Source organism: Rhagoletis pomonella, unplaced genomic scaffold, assembly GCF_013731165.1.
Source record: "Rhagoletis pomonella isolate Grant_MI unplaced genomic scaffold, Rhpom_1.0 Rhpom_scaffold_00006, whole genome shotgun sequence".
Taxonomy (NCBI): domain Eukaryota; kingdom Metazoa; phylum Arthropoda; class Insecta; order Diptera; family Tephritidae; genus Rhagoletis; species Rhagoletis pomonella.
In genome coordinates, this window is record NW_023458560.1 from 75,512,605 (window position 1) to 75,533,450 (window position 20,846).

Sequence of the window (20,846 nt, forward strand, 5' to 3'; positions counted from 1 at the left end):
CATATCTGTAGATAATTATAAAGTTAAATAAAGACTATTGAATTAAACTTGCATTGAATTTGCATTTTATAGAAAGGAAGTAAGAACTTTAGATATCTAGGCAACGCTAAATAGAACTCTTTATTAAGGTTTATATAGGATTTAGAATTGATCCCTTCTAAAGGTAAAGCTATATACATATTAGGCGTTCGCTGCAGTTTATGTAAGTTAAGAATCATTGCTAGCTAGCCAATAATGCAACAGAGTTACTGTACTTAATGGCACTATCTTCATAATAAAAAAAAAGTTTGGAATTTTGTATTGTATTTTGAAAAGAAACTAATTAGGCGGTATACACGGTGCGTCTGACACGCGAGTCAACTGTGTACGTGTTCAGAGTAATACCCTTTTGGGAAAAATCTCTAGTTCTGAAATGGTGCGCTTCTAGTACATTTAGACTAACTACTAGTTCGCGATAAATCTCTTTTGCATGCAAACAACTGGCGAATTTAACACGGCGATGTCATAGGAATTGGAAATTGTCCTCGCTGTATTTCCTTTTGTATAGTTCAAAACCAGTCCTAAATTCGACAGATGTAATCTACTTCGCTTTGCATCCCTCTTTCTACAATTCCCAAAATGTTAACATGTTAACACAACTTTTAGTTTTGTATTTCCAAACTATGACAAAGAATCTGCGAAGTGCAGACTGAAAGCGTATCTGAACGAAAAACCCGCTAAGCAAAAATATATTTAAAGGTCCACGAAAGAACACTCGCTTAAATGACGAAATACACGCAAAGCAACAACCCAAACTCGGCTATTTATGCGAGTTCAGCCAGGTTTCAAGTGAAAAAACTGCTCTATTGTGAATTGTTAATGGAAATGTGGAGAGGGAAATTTTTGTTTTCGTATATTCATGATTTATATTTTAAATAAGTATATAATTACACAAATACCTCGCATAATCACTAATTTATATTGTTTTTTGTGTCTAAATCCCGTTGAACTAATCACAACAGGGTTGCTTGAGTAGCTGAAAGGAAATTTTACCCGAGTTGAGCGTTCTTTTGCCGCACGATTACAAAAAAATGCAGCTTTAATTAAACAATCCACCCGCTTCGCTAGTTCCGAACTAGTTCAAGATTCGCCACATGCGATCTAGTTCGTTCTGCATCCCTTTTTCTATGGTCTCGAACCAATTCTAAATTCATCATTTTAGATATAGATTTCTAAAAATAAAATTGTTTTTTAAAAGTTCACATCTCGCTGCTTTCACATCTCGTTGCTTTTGAACCGGTGGCGATCTAGTTACTATCCGACTGGTTCGTTTTTAATTTAATTTACTTAAGCTTAACGCCAAACGGCTTTATGCTTAAAAACAATCACACATGAAAATTATAAAATAGATAAGAACAACAAAATAGATAAGAACAATATGTTTCGGGCTTTAAAATATGAATTTATGTAGAATCCGTTTTATCTACTATTTTTAAAGCAGGTTATTGATGTGTGGAGTTGATCCTTTACATTTTTCATGAACTAGCTGTTAAAGCTTAAACAGACGACAGCGTTTATCCGAACTAACTCGGACTTAATCCGGATCAACTGCAGTTAATTCCCGAGTTGATCCTAAGCCAAGAGTTTGTGTGAGCAAATACAATTTTAGGCAGCCAATGTCAGTTACGCGGTTTTGCAGAATGACGATACGCGGTTTTGTACTTTAAATGATGATATGCTATTTACATATATGCATATCGATGGTCCTCTAGAATAACGACACAACTCAAAAATATAACAAAAAATCCTTAATCCTGTTGAAGGCTCGTGTCACGAATCCTTGTATAATCCTGATCAAAGTAAGTAGCAAGGATTAGGCATGGATAAGACAAGGATTAGAGACATGAGCCTCTTAACAGGTGCATTGTAGAGTAACATCAATATCAATTAAAAGAAAAAATTCTGTAGAATTAAAAAAATAAATAATTTCTTGGTGCACCAGAACGAATAAGTGTTGAAAAAGTCCTTTTAAAACTTTATCCTTGAATATCCTTGGAAATTTGCAATATTTATATATTACACTATACAGCACTCGGCTGGGTATTGGACCAAACCAATTTTTGTTTAAGATTGAGTCATAGGTAAGAAAGTAATTTCTCCGTTTTTCGAAGTTAGCCTCCGAAATCGAGATATGGGCCTTCGAAGTTCGAAATATGGCATTTGGTAAAAAATTATTTTTTATTATTATATGTAAATTACTAATAAACTAAAAAATATAGACGTAGTCTGCCTATTCCTCTTATTTAAATGGTATACAACCTTATTTTGTGCAAACTTATATTACTGGTGCTAAAGGTCGGGACTTCGAAAAATTAAAAACCTTATATTTCAAACAACTTTGAACTGATTTTTAAAAAATTGGTATCGTTGTAAACATGATTAAACCCCCTTTCTTCTTATATACATACATATTTTTATACTTGTACGTAAAAATTTGAGATAAAACATTTAAGAGGAAATAATACATTTTTTTATAAAAAGAAAATATTTTACACCAAAAAAATTACTAACCGATTTAAAAAAAAATTATATCGTTGTAAACGCAATCAAACCTCCTTTCTTCCGATATGCGTATTTGTGTACCTCGTATATAAAAATTTCAGAAAAAACATTTAAAATGAAAAAATACCGTTTTTTATAAAAAAATTATTTTAAACAAAAAAAATTACAAACCGATTTTTAAAAAATTTACATCGTTGTAAAGGCGATTAAACCCTCTTTCTTTTCGTATGCATATTTGTATACTTCGTATATAAAAATTTTAGAAAAAACACTTGTTTTTGCTCTAATGTTACTACCTGTTTGATATGCCTTGCAAGAAAATAAAATTTGATGTTTTTGAGAAGATTGAGTTTTGATTAAAAAAAAACGCCGCTTTTTTTTAATTTTCATCATTTCTAAAATTTTTAAATTTTGTAAGAGAGAGAGATATTTTTAATCATTACTAAAACCATTTTGCTGCCGTTTTGCTCTAAAACCACACTTTGCGCAATAATTTTCAGAAGCCCGTAACTCAGTGAAAATATTTTTCCCAAAACAAAAAACTACGTGTATCTTTATTCGCCACAAAAAGAAACAAAAAAAAAACAACACAAAAAAATTGTATTAAACTTGATTTAGGGTATATCAAAGAATACGGAAATAAGGGATGAGGTCACGTGAATTATTTTTCCTCAACAACCTGCGAGGAAAATATAACTTTGAGGGATGAGGAAGTATACGGAGAAATAATAAGCCGGATCAAAAAGGCTAAATATTGGTATTATCCCATCTCTGTTCATATACGAGACTGCCTTGATCAGTCGTTTAATACTGCATGCATCATGAGCGGCAAGTACAAAGGAATTCAGGCGAGAATTTTCAAAGAAAACACGTGGTTAATAATAATAATAATAGATTGGCGCTTACACATATGTTAGTGTTTGGCCGAGCTTCTCCTCCGATTTGTGGCGTGCGCCTTGATGTTGTCACACAAAGCGGAGGGACCTACAGTTTTACGCCGACTCCGAACGGCGATTGTATTTTTATGAGAAGCTGTTTTTCATGGCAGAAACACACTCGGAGGCCTGCCATTGCCTGCCGAGGGACGACCGCTGTTAAGAAAACACGTGGTTAGAAGTCAATAATAAACGATACTGTTAAAATGAAAATATAATTATTATTAACTCAAAAAGGGGCCCCACGTGTATAACGGTCCGGGCCACCACATTCTTAATCCGGCCCTGTCAGCACATGTAAATAGAAATTCAAGATACATTTGCTTAAACACAAATAAAATAGACATAATGATGCTTTTCACACGCTGTTCATAAATAGCTAAATTGCGATCTATTAGCCTTGCTATAAATATCTTATATTGCAGGTATCAATTTACCTAGCGCTATAATTGAAATATGCTAATTAATTTAAGAAATTTATAGAACATTCGAGTTTATAAAGTCCGCATTTTCTCAACTCCTCTGTGCGCGAGAGCCTAAAGACGCTGGCCCAATGCAGGCTTGCTTTGCATGCCTTACTTACTTTAATTTGCTTTGATCTACTTCAAATACTCGTTTGGCCAAATGGCGGCTTGGAACGCTGTCAAAGCTACCAGCTGTCTAGCTAAAAAATCAAGGTCTGTTCCCTTTCACTAAGAATAACTTTTTTTTGGATTTATTTTTAAATTAATGCGAATTAATTTTTAGATTTCAAAGGAATGATAATAGTTATACATCTAAAATATATGTACATTTATTAAAAAAAAGACAGTTTTTTCAGAGACGACTGACCAGTAGTTTGACATTATAAATATCGCTAGCTTTGTGTGAAAAGCTGCTTAGTCCACCTTTTTTGAAACCTCATATTTTGATGAAGGAAGCAAGAGAAATTAAGGTACTTCTTTTTTATCTCGTTTATGCTCAATGAAAGGCAAATTTTCTAAGTCCAAAAAAGGCCCCGAAAATCCGTTAAGGCTAAAATAATACGAAATATATATGTTAAATATAAATATGGAAACATAGAATCATTTTTATTAAACTTTGAATTACTTATATTATATATTTTTTTTTAATTACGTCAGCAAACTTTTGTTCATAAAAGTGTGCAGCAGTTTGTTTGAATTCATTAAGAACGGGAACATACCTTTTTGTCAAAAGCCTACGCCAAACGCTTTCAAATAAAACATTTACCTATTTGAAACTTTGAGGCGCTTAAAGCAAGTGAAGCAAAGCTGCCATTTGGCCAGCCTTCATACGTTTTACAGCCCAATTCTGTGCACTTGATAAATTGAAAATCTTTATAATTTGTAAATTTTTTATTATTTATCAAGAATTGGTATTCTAGCACAGAAATCAAAAGCTCTTTTCTTGATAAATTATCAAGATTGAAAATGCTATTGACAAATTGAAATTTCATGTGAATTGTATAAGTTTTGTATCTTAATAAATTTGTTTCTAACAATTAAATACTCCATGTGCCGGCATTTGAACCTACGACACACGGAATTATAGTCGACATCTCTACCTACTCGGCTACGGCAGTCAAAAGCTTTTTCGCTTTTAATTTCATACTTTTCATATGTGACAATGAAATCAGTTCCACTCATGTGGAAATCAGTTCCACTAATGTGGAAGTCGTAGAGCTTTTTGTTTTATAAATATTGACACAGAATGCGAAGGAAGCTTCTACTTGATAAAAATCTTGATAAAATTTCTTTACAAAAAAATTATCAAGAAAACACAGAATTGGGCGGTTAGTATATTCCCAATAACTTTTGACAGTTCTTAAAGCGAAGCAAGCAAAGCATGCCTGCATTGGGCCAGTACCTTAACCCATATCATCCCAAGCATGTTTAAACTCCTCGGATTCGCGTAAGACTCATAGAAGTTCATGTTAGTACCCTCCTGAACAACAGCATATATTGAAAACAAAACAGTTGTATTCAGGTTTTCGTTTTTAGTACCGTTCCAAAAATGGAACAATAGGAAGATATGCCTCTGTAATAACTATATTGTGTATGTAGTTTCAGATGATATAAAATAAAAGGTTCTTGTGTTTTTTGTTTATTTCTTTAATAAAAAAGTACTTATAGTAACACATACATATCTTATAATTTATATAAAAAAGTTAGATATGTATAAGATAAGATACAAATTCTTTACTTTGTATGAAAAACTGGAGAACATTTTTGGTGTAAAGCAGCGTTGCATTTTTCGCATTTCATGGTAGTATTTTTATGGCACATACCACAGCGGCTTTGTTTGTTATTTTTTATTATGTGATGTGCCTTGTCATCTAGTCTTATACTAGTTGAAACTCGTTTGATGACCGCCAGAGAAGATCTTGGCAACAAATTTTTCGTAGTCGAGGGTGAGGTTACTGGTATAGTTTTTGTCGAAACATACGATGTTACAATATATCTTCAGTTCAAAAACTTCTGTATCAAAAAAAAGTTCGAAAAACTGTAAAGGATTGTCAAGATCCCCTAGAAAATTAGGTGGCTCTGAGACCTTTTCTAGTTTCTCGGGAATATCTGTGTGCGTCCACTTTCTTTTTGTTAGGCATCTTTTTTTTAATGGAGGAGCTAACGTTGCGGATGTAGTGGGTGTTTCATTAGTTTCATCTACGACTGAGTCATTCAGAAGGTCTTCAACTGTGCCCAATTCATTATGAGATGCTACTGTTGCTCGAAATTCAGCTTCCGCTAATAGCTGGCATCTTGACAAATTGTTTATATTAGCAGATTCCTCATCGCCGCTATCTTCGTCGCTCTTATCGTTATTTTCCGGTGGCGTTATGTATATATCTGCGGACAATACATCGTCATCTTCTTCTAGTTGTGAAATAATTTCATTTAAGGACAATCTGAAACGAAGCCAAATAAATAACTGAACAAAACTAAGTCCACTTCTGCATACATCTTACATTGGTATATTATCCTACTGTTCCAATAGTGGAACGGTATATATAGAAGAACAAAAAAATACACTAGCAAGTTAAATTTTTGTTTTGTTGTGCAATGATATTGTAAATAAACTTTCGACTTATAAAAATTAAGAATAATAATGTGGAATATCATAGCTATAAATAAAAATGACTTACATTTTGCGACGAAAGATTTTCTTGCCCAAAATTTCTGCAAAGAGCACGAATTGAAACACAAACTAACTGCTACACCAAGATTTTAATACTAGAGTTTAAATGCCGACTCCTTCAGTGTTGTCACTACACAAAAAGAATTACGATGACATTCGCATAAAAACAAAATAAAATCGTAATAGCAACCTATCCAAAAATGGAACACTAGGATGATATGGGTTAAGATTTTTCTGAATTCAATTACAGAATGCAATGACGCATGTTTGGCATAGTCACATAAGCGACAAGGTTCGTTTACCAAATATGCACATTCATATCGCACACGATCTTCAAAAGTGACACAACTCAAGGAACTATTTCTTATCATATGATAATCATATGGGCAAGGAAGACTTTATCCTAGGTTTTTTCAACAAATTATAAAAAATATTTGGTCCAGCTTTTGCTGAAGTTGTGTCACTTTTGAAGATCGTGTGCGATATGTACATAGTTTGCGTATATTCCCTTTCAGTCTACAGTATCTTATAAGAATTCCTGTTATGATTTTTAATTACTCTTTTGGGAGATTGAATAGGCATTGGAAACTATTCAAACTATGCATATCCTCCAAGTAAACACTTTGTATGGCGTAGTGCTGCTAAGCGCCGCCTGTGCTGTTCTCTCAGCACTATTTTCGGAGGTCATTTAATATGTATTGGGTGCAGGCCCAACTGGGTTTGTATCCGCTCCCTCTTCGGTGGCTGGTTATTGAGTATGCGATAGTTCCTGGTCACGGTTTTATCTCCTCTTGGGCAGATGACGTAATCTTCCGCATTAGATATGCTTGGCTACCTTCCCATAGGCATCAGCATCCTAGCCAGGGGGCCATAGACGTTTGGCTCTATGCCTTCTAGAGTTTTCTAGATATAGAAAGTAATTAAAAGTGTTGCAATTGAACGTGCTTCAAGTGTAGACTCTCAAACAAAAAAAACTAGGTATATCCGGCCATACCATGGAAGAGAAACTTCTTACGCTGGGTCGTTGGACGATCACGTCCGTCAGAATCATGAATTTGTACTATTTTTAGTACGAATTATTTTACTTTCCGTTGACTTACTTTGCCACACAGACCAATTGTATACGTTAGTTTAGGTAGGACGGCCGCCTTCGTAGGAAGAGCCACACTTAGACATGGATTAAGCTGTCCATTGTAATGCCCTTATGAGGAGAGGGTAAAGTCGTTGGAAGGAATCATACCTATATGACGTTGGCACCTAAGGCGCCTTAAAGGGAAACGCTCCTTCCCCCAACTCAAAGCTCCTCAAGTGACTGATATCCATTCCCGAAAGCTCATCGGGAGAGTGGAAAAGTGTGACCCTAGGTGCTTGAACCTTAGGCTCGCAAACTTAGGTCGTCAGAGCAGCAGGTGTTATGATGACTCCACCTCATCATCCTCCAGTAAGGTCCATTGTTGCTATTCAGCCTTACCAATTTGCACCAATTGCAAGAGTTACAACTTGCTAAGTCCCAAAAGCGGCTTGGACCAATTCGGGTCTACACGTGCCAGAAGACTTTAGCCACCGTGCATTCCAAAATATTCGCACAGCGCCCTCTGAGCTACTAAATGCCCATCTATCCAGAAATTCCTTTCCGGAAGCACTTCCTCAAGGTTTCCCGTCTTGACAGTTCATCGGTCATGCAGTTTCGAGCGATTTTGCTGTGACCCGATACCCAAATAATTTTAATAGCGTAGTCGAAACTATTCTTCACCGTTCTCGAACGAACCATTAAGGAGCGAATAGCCCTGATGGTTGTCGGAATAGCTTGAAAGCAACCAATGCGAAGCCTCTTTTACTGCGACTACCTCTGTTGGGGAAACGCTGCAATTAGTTGGGCGATAAATTGAGCGTGTTTATTTAATGATCCAGCTTACGAACCTGATGGATTTAGGAAGTCGTTATTAAAGTAACGAAATTTTATGGAATAAACGTAAATGCTGCATAAAACTATTATTTTTACCAAGGGAAGAACTCTTTTTCCCATAATTGTTATAAGTTCTTGATGGATTTATATTGAGATCAAGGTGGACAAACTACTATCAAAGCCGATTATTTGGGACATTCGTCTATTCCTTACCTGTCTTAGCTTTTAATTCTAATGTACTCTATTTCTGTTTGAAACTTTAATTTAGTGTTTTTTTTATTTCTTAAAACTTCTATATAAACGCATGAAAGTCCGTGGATATAAATCGCATGCCTCGTAAGCCATCTCCCTTCTCCTTGAAAAAATTGGGTTAGTTGCTTATGCGAAAACAATGTTGCACACTTCAATACTCAGTAATTTGTAGCAAAACACACAGGAAAAAAGGCACTTTGCTGTTGAACGAAAAATTTTAAGTCCTTCACAATGTAATGCATGTAGGTATGTAAATGCAATAAACAAAGGAATATTATGAATAAAGGAATATTATATGCATATGCGAAAAGCGTAAAAGCGCTCAGTGCATAAAAACGTAAAGAGATATATGTACACATTAAACATTTAGGCTATTATAAAAGGTATTGTCCTCTTACATCGCATATTGTTACATATCAAAATATTCATTTATTTAAAAACTGCATGTCTATTTGAATTTACATCTCGAAAAACTACTAAACCACTGTTTCCATGTGTCCTCTATCCGAAATCAGTCTAATAAGAATATTTTCTTTGCAAAGTAAATAAAAAGCGGGCAGCAAAGGCATCCGTAGTTTTATGACCTCAATCTGCCAACAACAGCAAAGTTTAATTAACTAAAACAAACAAAAGACATTTATTGCACCCAAAACACTTCAGCTTCACAGACACAAGCAGCAGCAGCGGCAGCAGCAGCGGCAGCAGCAACCGGGCGGGCTAGTCACAGTCACGGCTGTAAGGTATGCGTTTATGTAGGCCTCCCCCCACATCTGCGTTGAAATGACATTTTAAACTTAAATACATACCTACATATACAAGTATGTATGTATTCTCTGAGGGATTCATATTAAAGAACAATTCATGCGGCGAGCTGTGAAATGATAAAAAGACCAACCAAAAGCCAGCCACTAGTGGAAGCGTTTTCGTTGAAACAGCAACGACTTGAATGAGCGTTTCCAACACTTTAAGGCCAAAATGGATTGGCTTAATTTCAGCTTGCCAACAATCAACAATGTAACTGCAAATCCGCCGACAAACTTTTTTGTGCAACGTACATATGTATGTATGTATACTAGGGTGTATCACCAACAAATGTTGTGTGTTTATGCACCGGTATTATAACATTTATTATATTTTAGACTTCCGCCAAAATATTTTGGAAAAACGTTAAGATTTACGTGAGCTGGACCGATTTTAAAAGTCTCATCCGCCTTATAATGAGTTTGAATTTCGCCCGAAATCGTTCACTTTTCGCTTCTGTGTGTTCACTATGGGCTATGCTACTTAAGGCGATTTTTTTGATTCGGTTGATGAAATTTCTAAATATTTTTATGCAAACCTTTTAAGCTAAAACTTTTCTATAATCTGAGGTGATTTTTTGGAAAAAAATTTAAAAACTAGTTTTATTTATAACAAAAACTTCCCCTGGCTTGGCCGTGTTGTTCGAATGGACACCGACGCTCCAGTTCGGAAAGTATTCAACTCGGAACCCGCTGCTGGTGGCAGAGGAAGAGGGAGGAGAAGTGCTTGGCTTCACTTGACATTTCCAATTGGCGTCAGTTGGCACGGAAGAGAAACGAGTGGCGTACTTTGTTGAACTCTGCCAAAATCGCTAAGGCGGTTACAGCGCCAATTAAGAAGCAGAAACTAGGTTTGGCAGGGATTTTCAAATCGGTTGAGCTCACGTAAATCTTAATATTTTTCGGAAATATTTTTGGGAAAGTCTTAAAGTATAACTCATTTTATAATTCAGTTGGAAAAACAGTGCAGCTTTTTTTTTTTTTTAATGGGGAGTGATCCACCCTACTGTTCTACGTACATATATACATATGAATATATATGTAGTATGTAGGTGAGTCCCAAAGTAAGCGTATAAATTTCTACCTAACTAACAACAGTTGGGCGCAGGATAAACACAGTCGCATACATACAAACATGCCGATAAGCGCCAAGAAAAACTTACACAATCTCAGGCAGGACAATACACGAATTCCATGAATAAATGAGCAAGTTTATAAGGATGTAAGCATGAAAGCTTATGGGTGTGCATGGGCACTTGCCGGCAGGTTCAGCTCTAGAACTGTTGCCGTTTACTGGTTTATTTTGCTAGTTTCTCTTGATTTCACTGCGGGTACACACGAACTTGGCTAAGTGCAAGCAAGCTATGTACGTACATTAGAGTGGTCCACAAAAAATTTTTTTCGAGTGTTAAATAAAGTAAATTAAACTAAACTAAACTAATATTTGGGGCACCTTCCAAAATTTTTTCTCTTACCGAAAAAGGTGCTGGTATCAAACTTTACGTTTCCGATGCCCATATTTTACTGTAGAAGTATTGCGTACGTATATTAATTAAAAAATTGGGTAAGTAACCTAAGAATATTTCGAATTTAAATTATCTAAAAAAATATCACAAGCTTCAGTTGTCATGGCAACAGTCGCTTTTTATAAAAATCACCAATATTTTTGACAGTTTCATAGCGATCCAGCAGCGCATTTCAAGGTCATTGAGCACTGAATGTTGGTATAGATGTTACAAATATCAAAAGGAAAAAAATGAGGGGTGCCCTGTTTTCTAGGATGAAATTTTTTCGACCACTCTAATGTACATATGTATGTGTATGTAAGTACATACAAATGTGCACACTTCAATGGATGCCATTTACAGTAGTTGAGCCTCTGCAGTAGCGTTGAGTGACTGAGTGGAGACACGTGGTAAAAGCTATGTATGGGCATTTAAGGAGCGGGTCGCAGCACACAGAACGTTGCCGGCTGAGATTTGCCACATTGGACAAATATTGCATGTAGTAATTGTAAAGAGGCAGGCAAACACGCAAGTACACTTGTCAACATACATACATATGTATGTATGTATTTATGTGCATACACCCGCCCAAGTACGTTTCCCACTGGGAAAATAGGTAAGCACCTTGCGAGGTAAGCCATGTTTTCTTTCAGTTTTTAGTACCAAAATTGTCATCATGGCCAATGTCATCTACTAGTAAAGGGCAAAATGAACACCTCCGAAGACACATTACGTTGTCAGTTGCAAAATAACGTGCAGCCGAAGTTATTTCCAAGCACCGAACTACTCCGAGCGACTGCTCTGCATTACACGTAACTTACTTTGTAAAGCGGCTCAGAAGTATGTCTGATACCAAATGTACATTCTAAATTCCTACTTACATAAGGCGGCCATGCCTTTGCAAAAGTAAGGGACGTTCGGCAGGGAAATGGTAATGACTGCCAGGTGAAGAGTAAGTTGCTAATAAGGTATTATTACGTGCTCCTAATTCCCACTGGGTTACTTTGTTATGCATGTGTGTGTGTGTGTGTGTGTGTATAATAAGCTTGTAATAAACTTTGGCACTGCACGCTGTTTGCCATGCGCCACTGAAGACTGGGAGGCTGGGGCCATATTGATACGGGGTGTATAGTGCTAGGAGTAGTGTAGTGACATGCCGGAAGAGAGATGGCATGCAGCAGAGGAATATGTTGATAAAGCGCTCGTAAATGTCATATTATGTGTAAGGAATTGCTTACAAAAGTCGACACACATGTCGAAGTTTGCAGTGGCATGTGTGGTTATTCCACTAAATAAGTGTGTGCCACACCTGCAATTCCGCCACGCTTGTAACAAACAATGATGGCACTGTGACCTGCCCACCGTTCAGCATACACTATTCACTGTCAATGTGAGTCAATTTGAAATCCAATTACGCTGCGATTTCTGTTATAAAACGACATATGCTTGAGTACATACATACATACATAGGTAGGTATGTAGACTAGTACATCTAAACATATGAGTTATACAGTCGCTAAATGCATGATTATACTTTATATCTGCGAGCAAGATAAGGCAGTATCACTTCCGTCGCCACCAGCTTGCATTTAAAGTATGTAAGTAAGTATATATGTATTTCAGTATGAAACTATTTTGCGTTTCGCATTAATCAGAAAGTGGGATAACGTTATTGAATTTTGAGATAGTTCTGGCATTCAAAGCTGAGTTAAATTTTGATAATAATTTACTGTTTAAGACTACCCATTGGAAAAGGTTAGTTTTATGGGGTATATACATAGATGGCTCATAGATGAAAATCAGAGATCGAGAATTGTGCTTTAATGTTGCGCGAGACTGAGACACGGCCAATTAATTATTGGCGTTGACAGAATGAAGTTATCTCCCATTTTCTCTCGTTTTGACATCCTAAAGTACCAAAAAGCAATAACAAAATAAACGGAATTTTTACTTATGTATATGCGCTTATGCATACGCCTTGGATTCAATATTTTCTATGCCAGTATCCACGTCTGAAAACAAGACAACCCAAGCTTTCACCAGCTTAGCAGAGATCACAGAAGGGAAACTTTCGAACTTCTTTATTTTCATCCAAAGCAGTATGAAATGATTAAACAGACATCACGATACTTTTTAATAGCCCCAGTTAGAAGTGTGTTATCTTAAGTGAAGTTTTTTCAAGTTAGTGATAACTTTTAAGATTGATTCGACAAACTGAGCTTACAATTGCTTACAATTGGCAGGACTTGGGAATGAAAACAAAACTGCAGAGGCGCTGGCATCGTCACCAACAAAACTTTATCTCTTCTCTAGGTGAACTGTTAGACAAGAGATTGAAAAAAGCGAATGCGAGCTAGAAATAAATTATTTCTTTAATCAACTAAAACAAGATGCTGAAAACTTTTGAGGTCATATAAAAATCTTGCCTATTTTTCATATAAAACTTATTTCTTAAAAAGCAAAAAACGATATTAAATACGCGCAAGGAGTATATAAAGTTCGGTTTCGTCCGAACTTATGCCTCTTTGTTTGTTTTGTATTGCGCTGGTTCCTATTATCTTCCAAGGCATAATGAAGGACAGTCTTTGCAGAGGATGTTAACCCTGCAAGGCCTTCAGTCCCTGAATGTGCTTTCAGAGTGAAATATCGACGTATACATATGTATGTACATATAAATAAAGAAATGAAAATATAAGACACTTAATTTTATTTATAATTCTCATTAAAATAATTGGCTAAATTATAAAAAACGGCCAACAGCAAACCCAGCCGAAATAGGCTAATAAATCAAAAAATGCATGAATAATTTAATTATTTTTTTCGAATATTTTTACTTTTCTAATGTTACCATTTCATAAACAAATATTTCTCACCGTTCATTTCAGGCACTTGCAAAATTTCAAACTTCACAGAAGGTCACCACAAAAACTGGCATCGAACAGGAGGAGTCACTGCTCAGCGAAACCGCAGAGCTCGAAACCAGTTTGAACAGTAAAATATTAGACTTGGAAAATGAGACGAAACAGCTGCGTCACGAATTGGAGCGAGTGCGAAACGAACGCGATCGTATGCTGCAAGAGAATGCCGACATTGGGCGCGACAAGTCGGATAACGAGGCCGAGAAGTTGCGACTCAAGGCCGAGTTAAAGGACCTAAAGTTTCGCGAGACACGCATGCTAACGGAATACACAGAGCTGGAAGAAGAAAACATATCGCTGCAAAAACAGGTGTCAAGCTTGAGGAGTTCGCAGGTAAACGAAATCGTTGAGAAACTAAATGGTTATGGATTAAAATAAAAAATCAAATTTTTCCTAACAGGTGGAATTTGAAGGTGCCAAACACGAGATACGTCGCCTCACCGAGGAGGTGGAACTTTTAAACTCACAAGTCGATGAATTGGCTAATCTAAAAAAGATAGCAGAAAAACAAATGGAAGAAGCCTTGGAGGCTTTGCAGGTGAGTCAAAAACGTTTGCTTTAATATTTAAATATGAGCAAATTTATAAAAAGAAAAACTTTACACATTGTTTAACTATTTTTTTTGGCGCAGTGCGAACGTGAGGCAAAGTATGCTCTCAAGAAAGAATTGGATAGCCATTTGAATCGTGAGTCCATGTACAAGATAAGCAATCTAGCATATCTGCGTAGCAATATGGACGACAATATCAGCGCAAATAGCGATGGTGAAGAGGAAAATTTGGCTTTGAAACGACTTGAAGCCGATTTGACCACAGAGTTGAATGCAACAGACGGCACAAAATGTGATTTATTCTCTGAAGTGCATCTCAATGAGCTGAAGAAATTGGAAAAACAATTGGAGTCCATTGAAAACGAGAAAATTCTACTCACAGCGAATTTACGAGAGGCACAAACCAGTTTGGATAAATCACAAAATGAAATACAAAATTTCATGGCTCGTCTGGCGCTCCTCACCGCACATGTGGATGCTCTACTACAGCTGAAGAAACAGCTGGATATCAAAGACGATTCCATAGAAGCGGTGAAGCGGCGCAACGACGAGCAAAATGTACGACAACAACTGTTGGACATACTATCCCAGTATAACAGTTGGTTCACACTCTCTTCGAAGGAGATTGACGGTCTCAAGACTGATTTGGTTGAGCTACAGAAGGGTTTCAACTACACCGACGCAATGACCACTCTCCGCAATGAAGTCACAAATTTGAAAAATAAATTGCTCGCAACTGAGCAAAAATCAATTGATCTACAAAGTGATGTGCAGACACTCACAAGTATTTCACAAAATGCCGGACAAAGTTTGGGTTCGGCTCGCTCCACTCTGGTGGCCTTAAGCGATGATTTGGCGCAGCTGTATCATCTCGTTTGCACCGTCAACGGCGAGATACCAACACGTATAATGCTCGATCCCAAGAGTGATGACATGAGGTATGTAGTGCTATGGTTTGCAAATCTTTTCTGAATGCGAAGAGGTGTTGCGAGTTTTGAAACGAATGGGAAATGCTTAAATGAAAAGAAGTTTCACTTTCGTAACGTGGCCCAGTGGTACTAACTTTTTTTGATTTTTTTTTATTTCAGTTTCGAAAACGATTCGCTTACTGCCATACAGTCACAATTCAAATCCGATATTTTCGCTTCCCGCTCCCACACAATTGAAGATTTGCAAGGGCTTGCAGATTCTGTAGAAATTAAAAAGTATGTAGACACAGTAAGTGATCAAATTAAACATTTGAAAACCGCTGTCGAGCACACCATTGAGCACAACAAAAACAAAGTGCGCGGAGATGTTTCCGAAGGTGATGCACAATTTTCTCTTATTTTATCTTCTAGAAAAATAAATTATGTATTTCTACAATTTTTTTTTTTTACTGCAGCTGACAAATATAACCGCGAAGAGGTCGAAGAGTTGCAAGAACAAATTGTACGTCTCAAAGGCCTGTTATCACTCAAACGTGACCAAATCGCTACATTGCGTACTGTATTGAAATCAAATAAGCAGACCGCCGAAGTGGCACTCACAAATCTCAAATCGAAATATGAGAATGAGAAGACAGTGGTCAGCGAGACAATGGCCAAGTTGCGCAATGAACTGAAGATACTTAAAGAAGATGCGGCAACATTCTCAAGTAAGTTATGGTGAATACAAGGTAGCGAATAGGGAAAAGGAGTTTTAAGGAATTCGTTTGTGTCTTGCGGGCAAGCGTCCTAACTTAACTAGAGAGTGAAATTTCGTTACTTATCATTCAAGAGATAAAATTAAATTGTCATATTATTTAATTATTTTTCATCGAGATACCTTTACTTTTAGGCTTACGCGCCATGTTTGCTGCGCGCTGCGAGGAATACGTTACACAGGTAGATGACCTGAATCGCAAATTAGAAGCCGCTGAGGAGGAAAAGAAAACATTGAATCAGCTACTTCGTTTGGCCGTCCAACAGAAAATTGAATTGACTCAACGTATGGAGGAAATGGAAATCGATCGGTGGGTTCCATTGCGGCGTTAAGCTACATTTAAAGTGTATATGCCTAGACAAATCATAAGCAAAAACACAAAGATGCCCTACAATCAAGCCGAGAAACCGCAGTTGATTTTTTTCTAAATTCTGTCACTGAATTCGATATTTTATATTGGAAAAATATTAGTGTAACCGCGTCCAAAGTTGTGCTTAGTGCTTGCTATCCATTTGTTTTATTTTATTTTTTTGTATGTGAAGTATTTGCCAAATGCATACTTTCGTATGTCGTTAATCCTGCCTCCTACCTACCACCCACCACCCTATCAACCAGCCTTAGTTATAATAGTGTCCGTCTTACGTTTAACAATACCAACAATTCTACATTTTGAGCTGTGCTCCGAATTGGTAAGCCGCAAAAAAAGTTATGACAAGCTGAAATGATGCTAAATAATATATTGGAAAAAATTGTTATGTAAAGCATGTTTTGTATAAATGCCAAACGCACAACAATATTAAGAATTCTCGGTTATTGGCCATAAACTTAAACACTGTACTCTGAATATTCAATATTATTTAAATTATAAGCAGTTTATAAAAGGCGTAACAACATTTATTTCGTTTATGAAAAATATGTACGTCTGTGTGCTAACAAATTTTAAAGGCCGTTGATAAAATTTGCATCACGTTTTAAAATTTTTTTGGAAGGGGTATAAATAAAATTGCACTAAACAAAATATGCTGCATGCGCTGTTCCCTCAGAGAAATATAGTTACATACATATGTACCACATATCTTAAATGTCTTCCTAAACAATAACAATATTTTGTTCTGCACTTTTACTTTTGATTCTGTATGTTTCATTTATTAATTTTCGATCCTATAATTAATTCTAAAAATTTTTGTTTATCACAGCGAAACGCGCTTTGCACGTCGGTCGATGCCACCACAACGCGGCAGCAGCGGCAAATCGTTTTCGTCACGGCCCTCAACACGTAACCCGACTGGCAGCAATCAGAATCAATTCTAACATAAAATAAGCGTGCAGCGTAAACTTTTAGCCTTAGTTTATACATTGCTTAAGTTATAAAGTCATTTTTATGTAAACTGTAACACTGTCACGTGTCACTTCAAAAGGTACATATTCGTATTTTCTAACATACTTTGGTTATATTCACCTCATCAATATATTATTTGTATACTATTCAATAAATTTCAGCGAAAAGATATTGGTACGATGATTGAACAATTGTAAGCATCAGAAGAACAAGGGACAGCAATTCTTTCGCCGAAAGCAGCTGTAATCATCGTACGAAAAACATTTACTTCCGCCCTTAAACTAAAGACACTGCACACAAAAGCATAAAAATGACTGTAGTCAATATAACTTGATTTTATAATTCATTAATAATTCTAATATTTATGTTCTAAGGACCATATTTATGAATAATATCAACATTAAGTTAGATATATATATAAGTGAAAACTGACGGATGCTGTGGAAGCTTAAAATAAGTGAATAATCGTGCAGAATGATGCCAACTTTACTCCCTCGGAGGGGATAAAGTACGCCCAAAGCAAACCAAGGCAGCCGTCAGGATTAACTTATACTTACCTAAAATATACTGAGTATTAAATTATTTGTTTTGCACACAGCTACCTATGTTTGGCTGCCTTATGTTTAGTTTGGAACAAATGAGCGTAATTGGGGAAATTAAATGAGTGCGTCAAATTTGAATGATTGAGCACCAGCAAAGTAGTGGCGTTGAGTCGATATTATTTTCTCTAATAGTAATTAGATGAGATTTTCAGCGACTTTTAAATGCCCTGAAATTTTCAAACTAAGTTTAACCCTGCAAGATTGAACGTTTGAATCAAGGTAAACTGAAATACTGAGCGTCTTCTCTGTATTGCGATTTGAAACTCAATGCGTTTCGAAAGCAGACACAGACCAATACAAATTCATAGTGCCGAGTACTCGAATCCGAATGATTTGCTTTTCAAATGGCTATTCAAAGCAGACCCCCTGGATATTTAAAATACTACACAAAATTGTTTAGCACCTACATACATATGTCTTGTATACTCCCGACAATTGCATTCAAGTGAAAACCAAAAAAATAAGTGTTCTACTTATTGAAAACATATTGAGCAATCTTAAAGATTTTAACAATCCTGCAAAATTTTTAAACCGCACATAAGAAAAGATAACTGCAAAAATAAATCCCAATATTCGTGCTCATTTGCTCCAAAAAATATAATCTTAATGTGTGTAATTTTCTGTTTTTTCCTGTTTTTTTTTCTACTTACACATAGCAATTATGTCTAACATTTTTGCTACACGTGGACTTGTATATCAAGCGTAACTGAAAGTATTGTTTAAAATGGTTTGTTACTTACATTTTCTTATCTATAAATTTGAATATTTCTAAGAACTTTTTCTAATACATACATACATACATTAATTTATAACTACAAGTATAAGTTGCCCTATATTTCCGAATGCAGCTAATACATACTACATAATAAACAGGCCACTTTTGTAGTGCACTTTATATTTTTAGAATAAAAATTAATCTGTTTTCGAAAACAGCTGTACGCTCGAGAACGCACGAATGCATCTCAACTTTTTATATTTTCAAAATTTAATTAATGCACAATGAAATTAGCAAAATACAAACAATCTTGAGTTAGAAACATTGCAAATGCACCATCAGTAGTTGAGTATAAAGCGATAACTTACATTTTTCTATGACTAAGCCATTGAGGAATGAAAACATTCAATGCGCGCTTATGATCAGCATGCAATGTGTTAAGTGGCAGCTATAGAATTTAATTATTGCTTTCTAAGAATTTGAATTGATTGCAATTTTCTTTCTAATTTATAAATATTCAAATGGCATTCAGTTAATACTTTGCAAGCTGTGAAGCGCACTGCAACAGTTGAATATGTTGGATCACCGCATAAAGGTGCTTAAATTAGCAATTTTAACTAAGCCTGCATACATAAATGCACATACATATACTCGTACATATAGTTAGCCAAAAACCACACATCACAACTGCGAGCTATAGAACGCTTGGAAATTTGTAGTAGTATTGCACAACGTCCTCTGCAGACACGCGCACACGCTTGGCTTGGCGCAAGTGCAGCTGTATTCCTAGTTAAAAGTAATATGTAATAATATTAATAATTTAAATAAGTAATTTATATATATATAACTATGCTAAAGATATTATTTAATAATACTTGCAAAAATAAAACCTTTATTGTAGGCAATATGTTGTATAAATAATCAAATTAAAGTAGTTACAAAAAAAATACTAAAAAACCAAATAAAAACCTACAAAAAACTAATTAGTACACAAATACTTACATACATACTGCATAGGAAATAACGTCCATAGAAGCAGGAAGCTCGTTATTATATATTATTATTATTGTTTGGTGTTGCTAAGATCCTATGTTTTATAGAAAGTGTGGTCAGTGGACGTAAAGAATGCTATCACATTCACCGGAACGACCCCGATTTATATCTGGCCAAGAGTCGGTCACTTCAGCAACATTCCCAAACACTGTGTGGGAAATTTTTCTGCTGTAACAACAACAATGCTTATTAAATATTTTCGGCGCATGTAGGATAAATATATGAAAGAAATATCAAAGGAAACAGAGGATCTATTTAGCTTCTAAATGTGCGAATTTAATTTTTTGTGGTTACGTAACCGAAAGTAGTTCGCTAAGCAGCTTCTTTACTTAACATTTTAAATGGTCTCACCCTTGCTAGTGGCTGGTGGGAATTAACTACTGGAATTTAATATTTATGTTTGTGAAATATTCCTAATGCGTGTGCATAGAAGTTCCACTTTACTCTTGATTATAAAATACTAAAATTCCATCTAAAATTCAACGTTCAATCTTGCAGGGTTAAACATAGTCAGGAAGTGGTCCATAAGCTTCTTTAAGGCGAACTTGATCGCAAAATCTCTGAGAATTAGTTGGGATGTGTCCTCTGGAGGTATTTAAGCGCTGCGAACATAAGATATTTTGTGAACAGATTGGTAGCAGGAATGAATATTGTTTTAATAATCGGGGGAAAAATTAGTTTCCTGTTGATTCAGGTCACACTTTATATAGAACAGTTGGATCTCAAAGTATTTATTTATGTGATAGGCGGAGGTAAAAGATTATTACATTTACAGTTCACTTCGTGTGCATCGTCCATAATTAGAACAACTATGAAACGCCTAAAAGTATGCAAAACATTTTACTTCACAGAAACAACAGTAATGGCTATTCTATCATTATCAAACGTTAAATTTGTTTACTTAATTGAATG

At 35.7% G+C, this 20,846-nt stretch overlaps 1 protein-coding gene and 1 long non-coding RNA gene across 4 annotated transcripts in view; one reads left to right on the forward strand and one right to left on the reverse strand.

The window, feature by feature from the left end:
- LOC118741298 (protein bicaudal D-like) overlaps positions 1-19,864 on the forward strand; it is a 25,306-nt gene extending 5,442 nt beyond the window's left edge. The window contains exons 2-9 of one of the 3 annotated variants that reach the window (XR_004993266.1): positions 13,960-14,325; positions 14,393-14,530; positions 14,624-15,480; positions 15,631-15,848; positions 15,927-16,178; positions 16,361-16,535; positions 17,422-17,643; positions 17,726-19,864. Coding sequence is in view for 1 of the 3 variants with exons in the window: in XM_036473233.1 (XP_036329126.1) it covers positions 13,960-14,325; positions 14,393-14,530; positions 14,624-15,480; positions 15,631-15,848; positions 15,927-16,178; positions 16,361-16,535; positions 17,422-17,536 (2,121 nt within the window). In the remaining 2 variants the exon portion in view is untranslated. Of the gene's footprint in view, positions 1-13,959; positions 14,326-14,392; positions 14,531-14,623; positions 15,481-15,630; positions 15,849-15,926; positions 16,179-16,360; positions 16,915-17,421 lie in introns of all 3 variants that reach the window. The other 2 variants (XR_004993267.1, XM_036473233.1) reach the window with 2 other exon arrangements.
- Positions 6,134-6,822, reverse strand: LOC118741299. The gene is made up of 2 exons (XR_004993268.1): positions 6,619-6,822; positions 6,134-6,381 (listed from the first exon to the last, which is right to left on the reverse strand). It is a non-coding gene; the product is annotated as an uncharacterized LOC118741299 (long non-coding RNA).
- Positions 19,865-20,846: the final 982 nt, after the last annotated feature.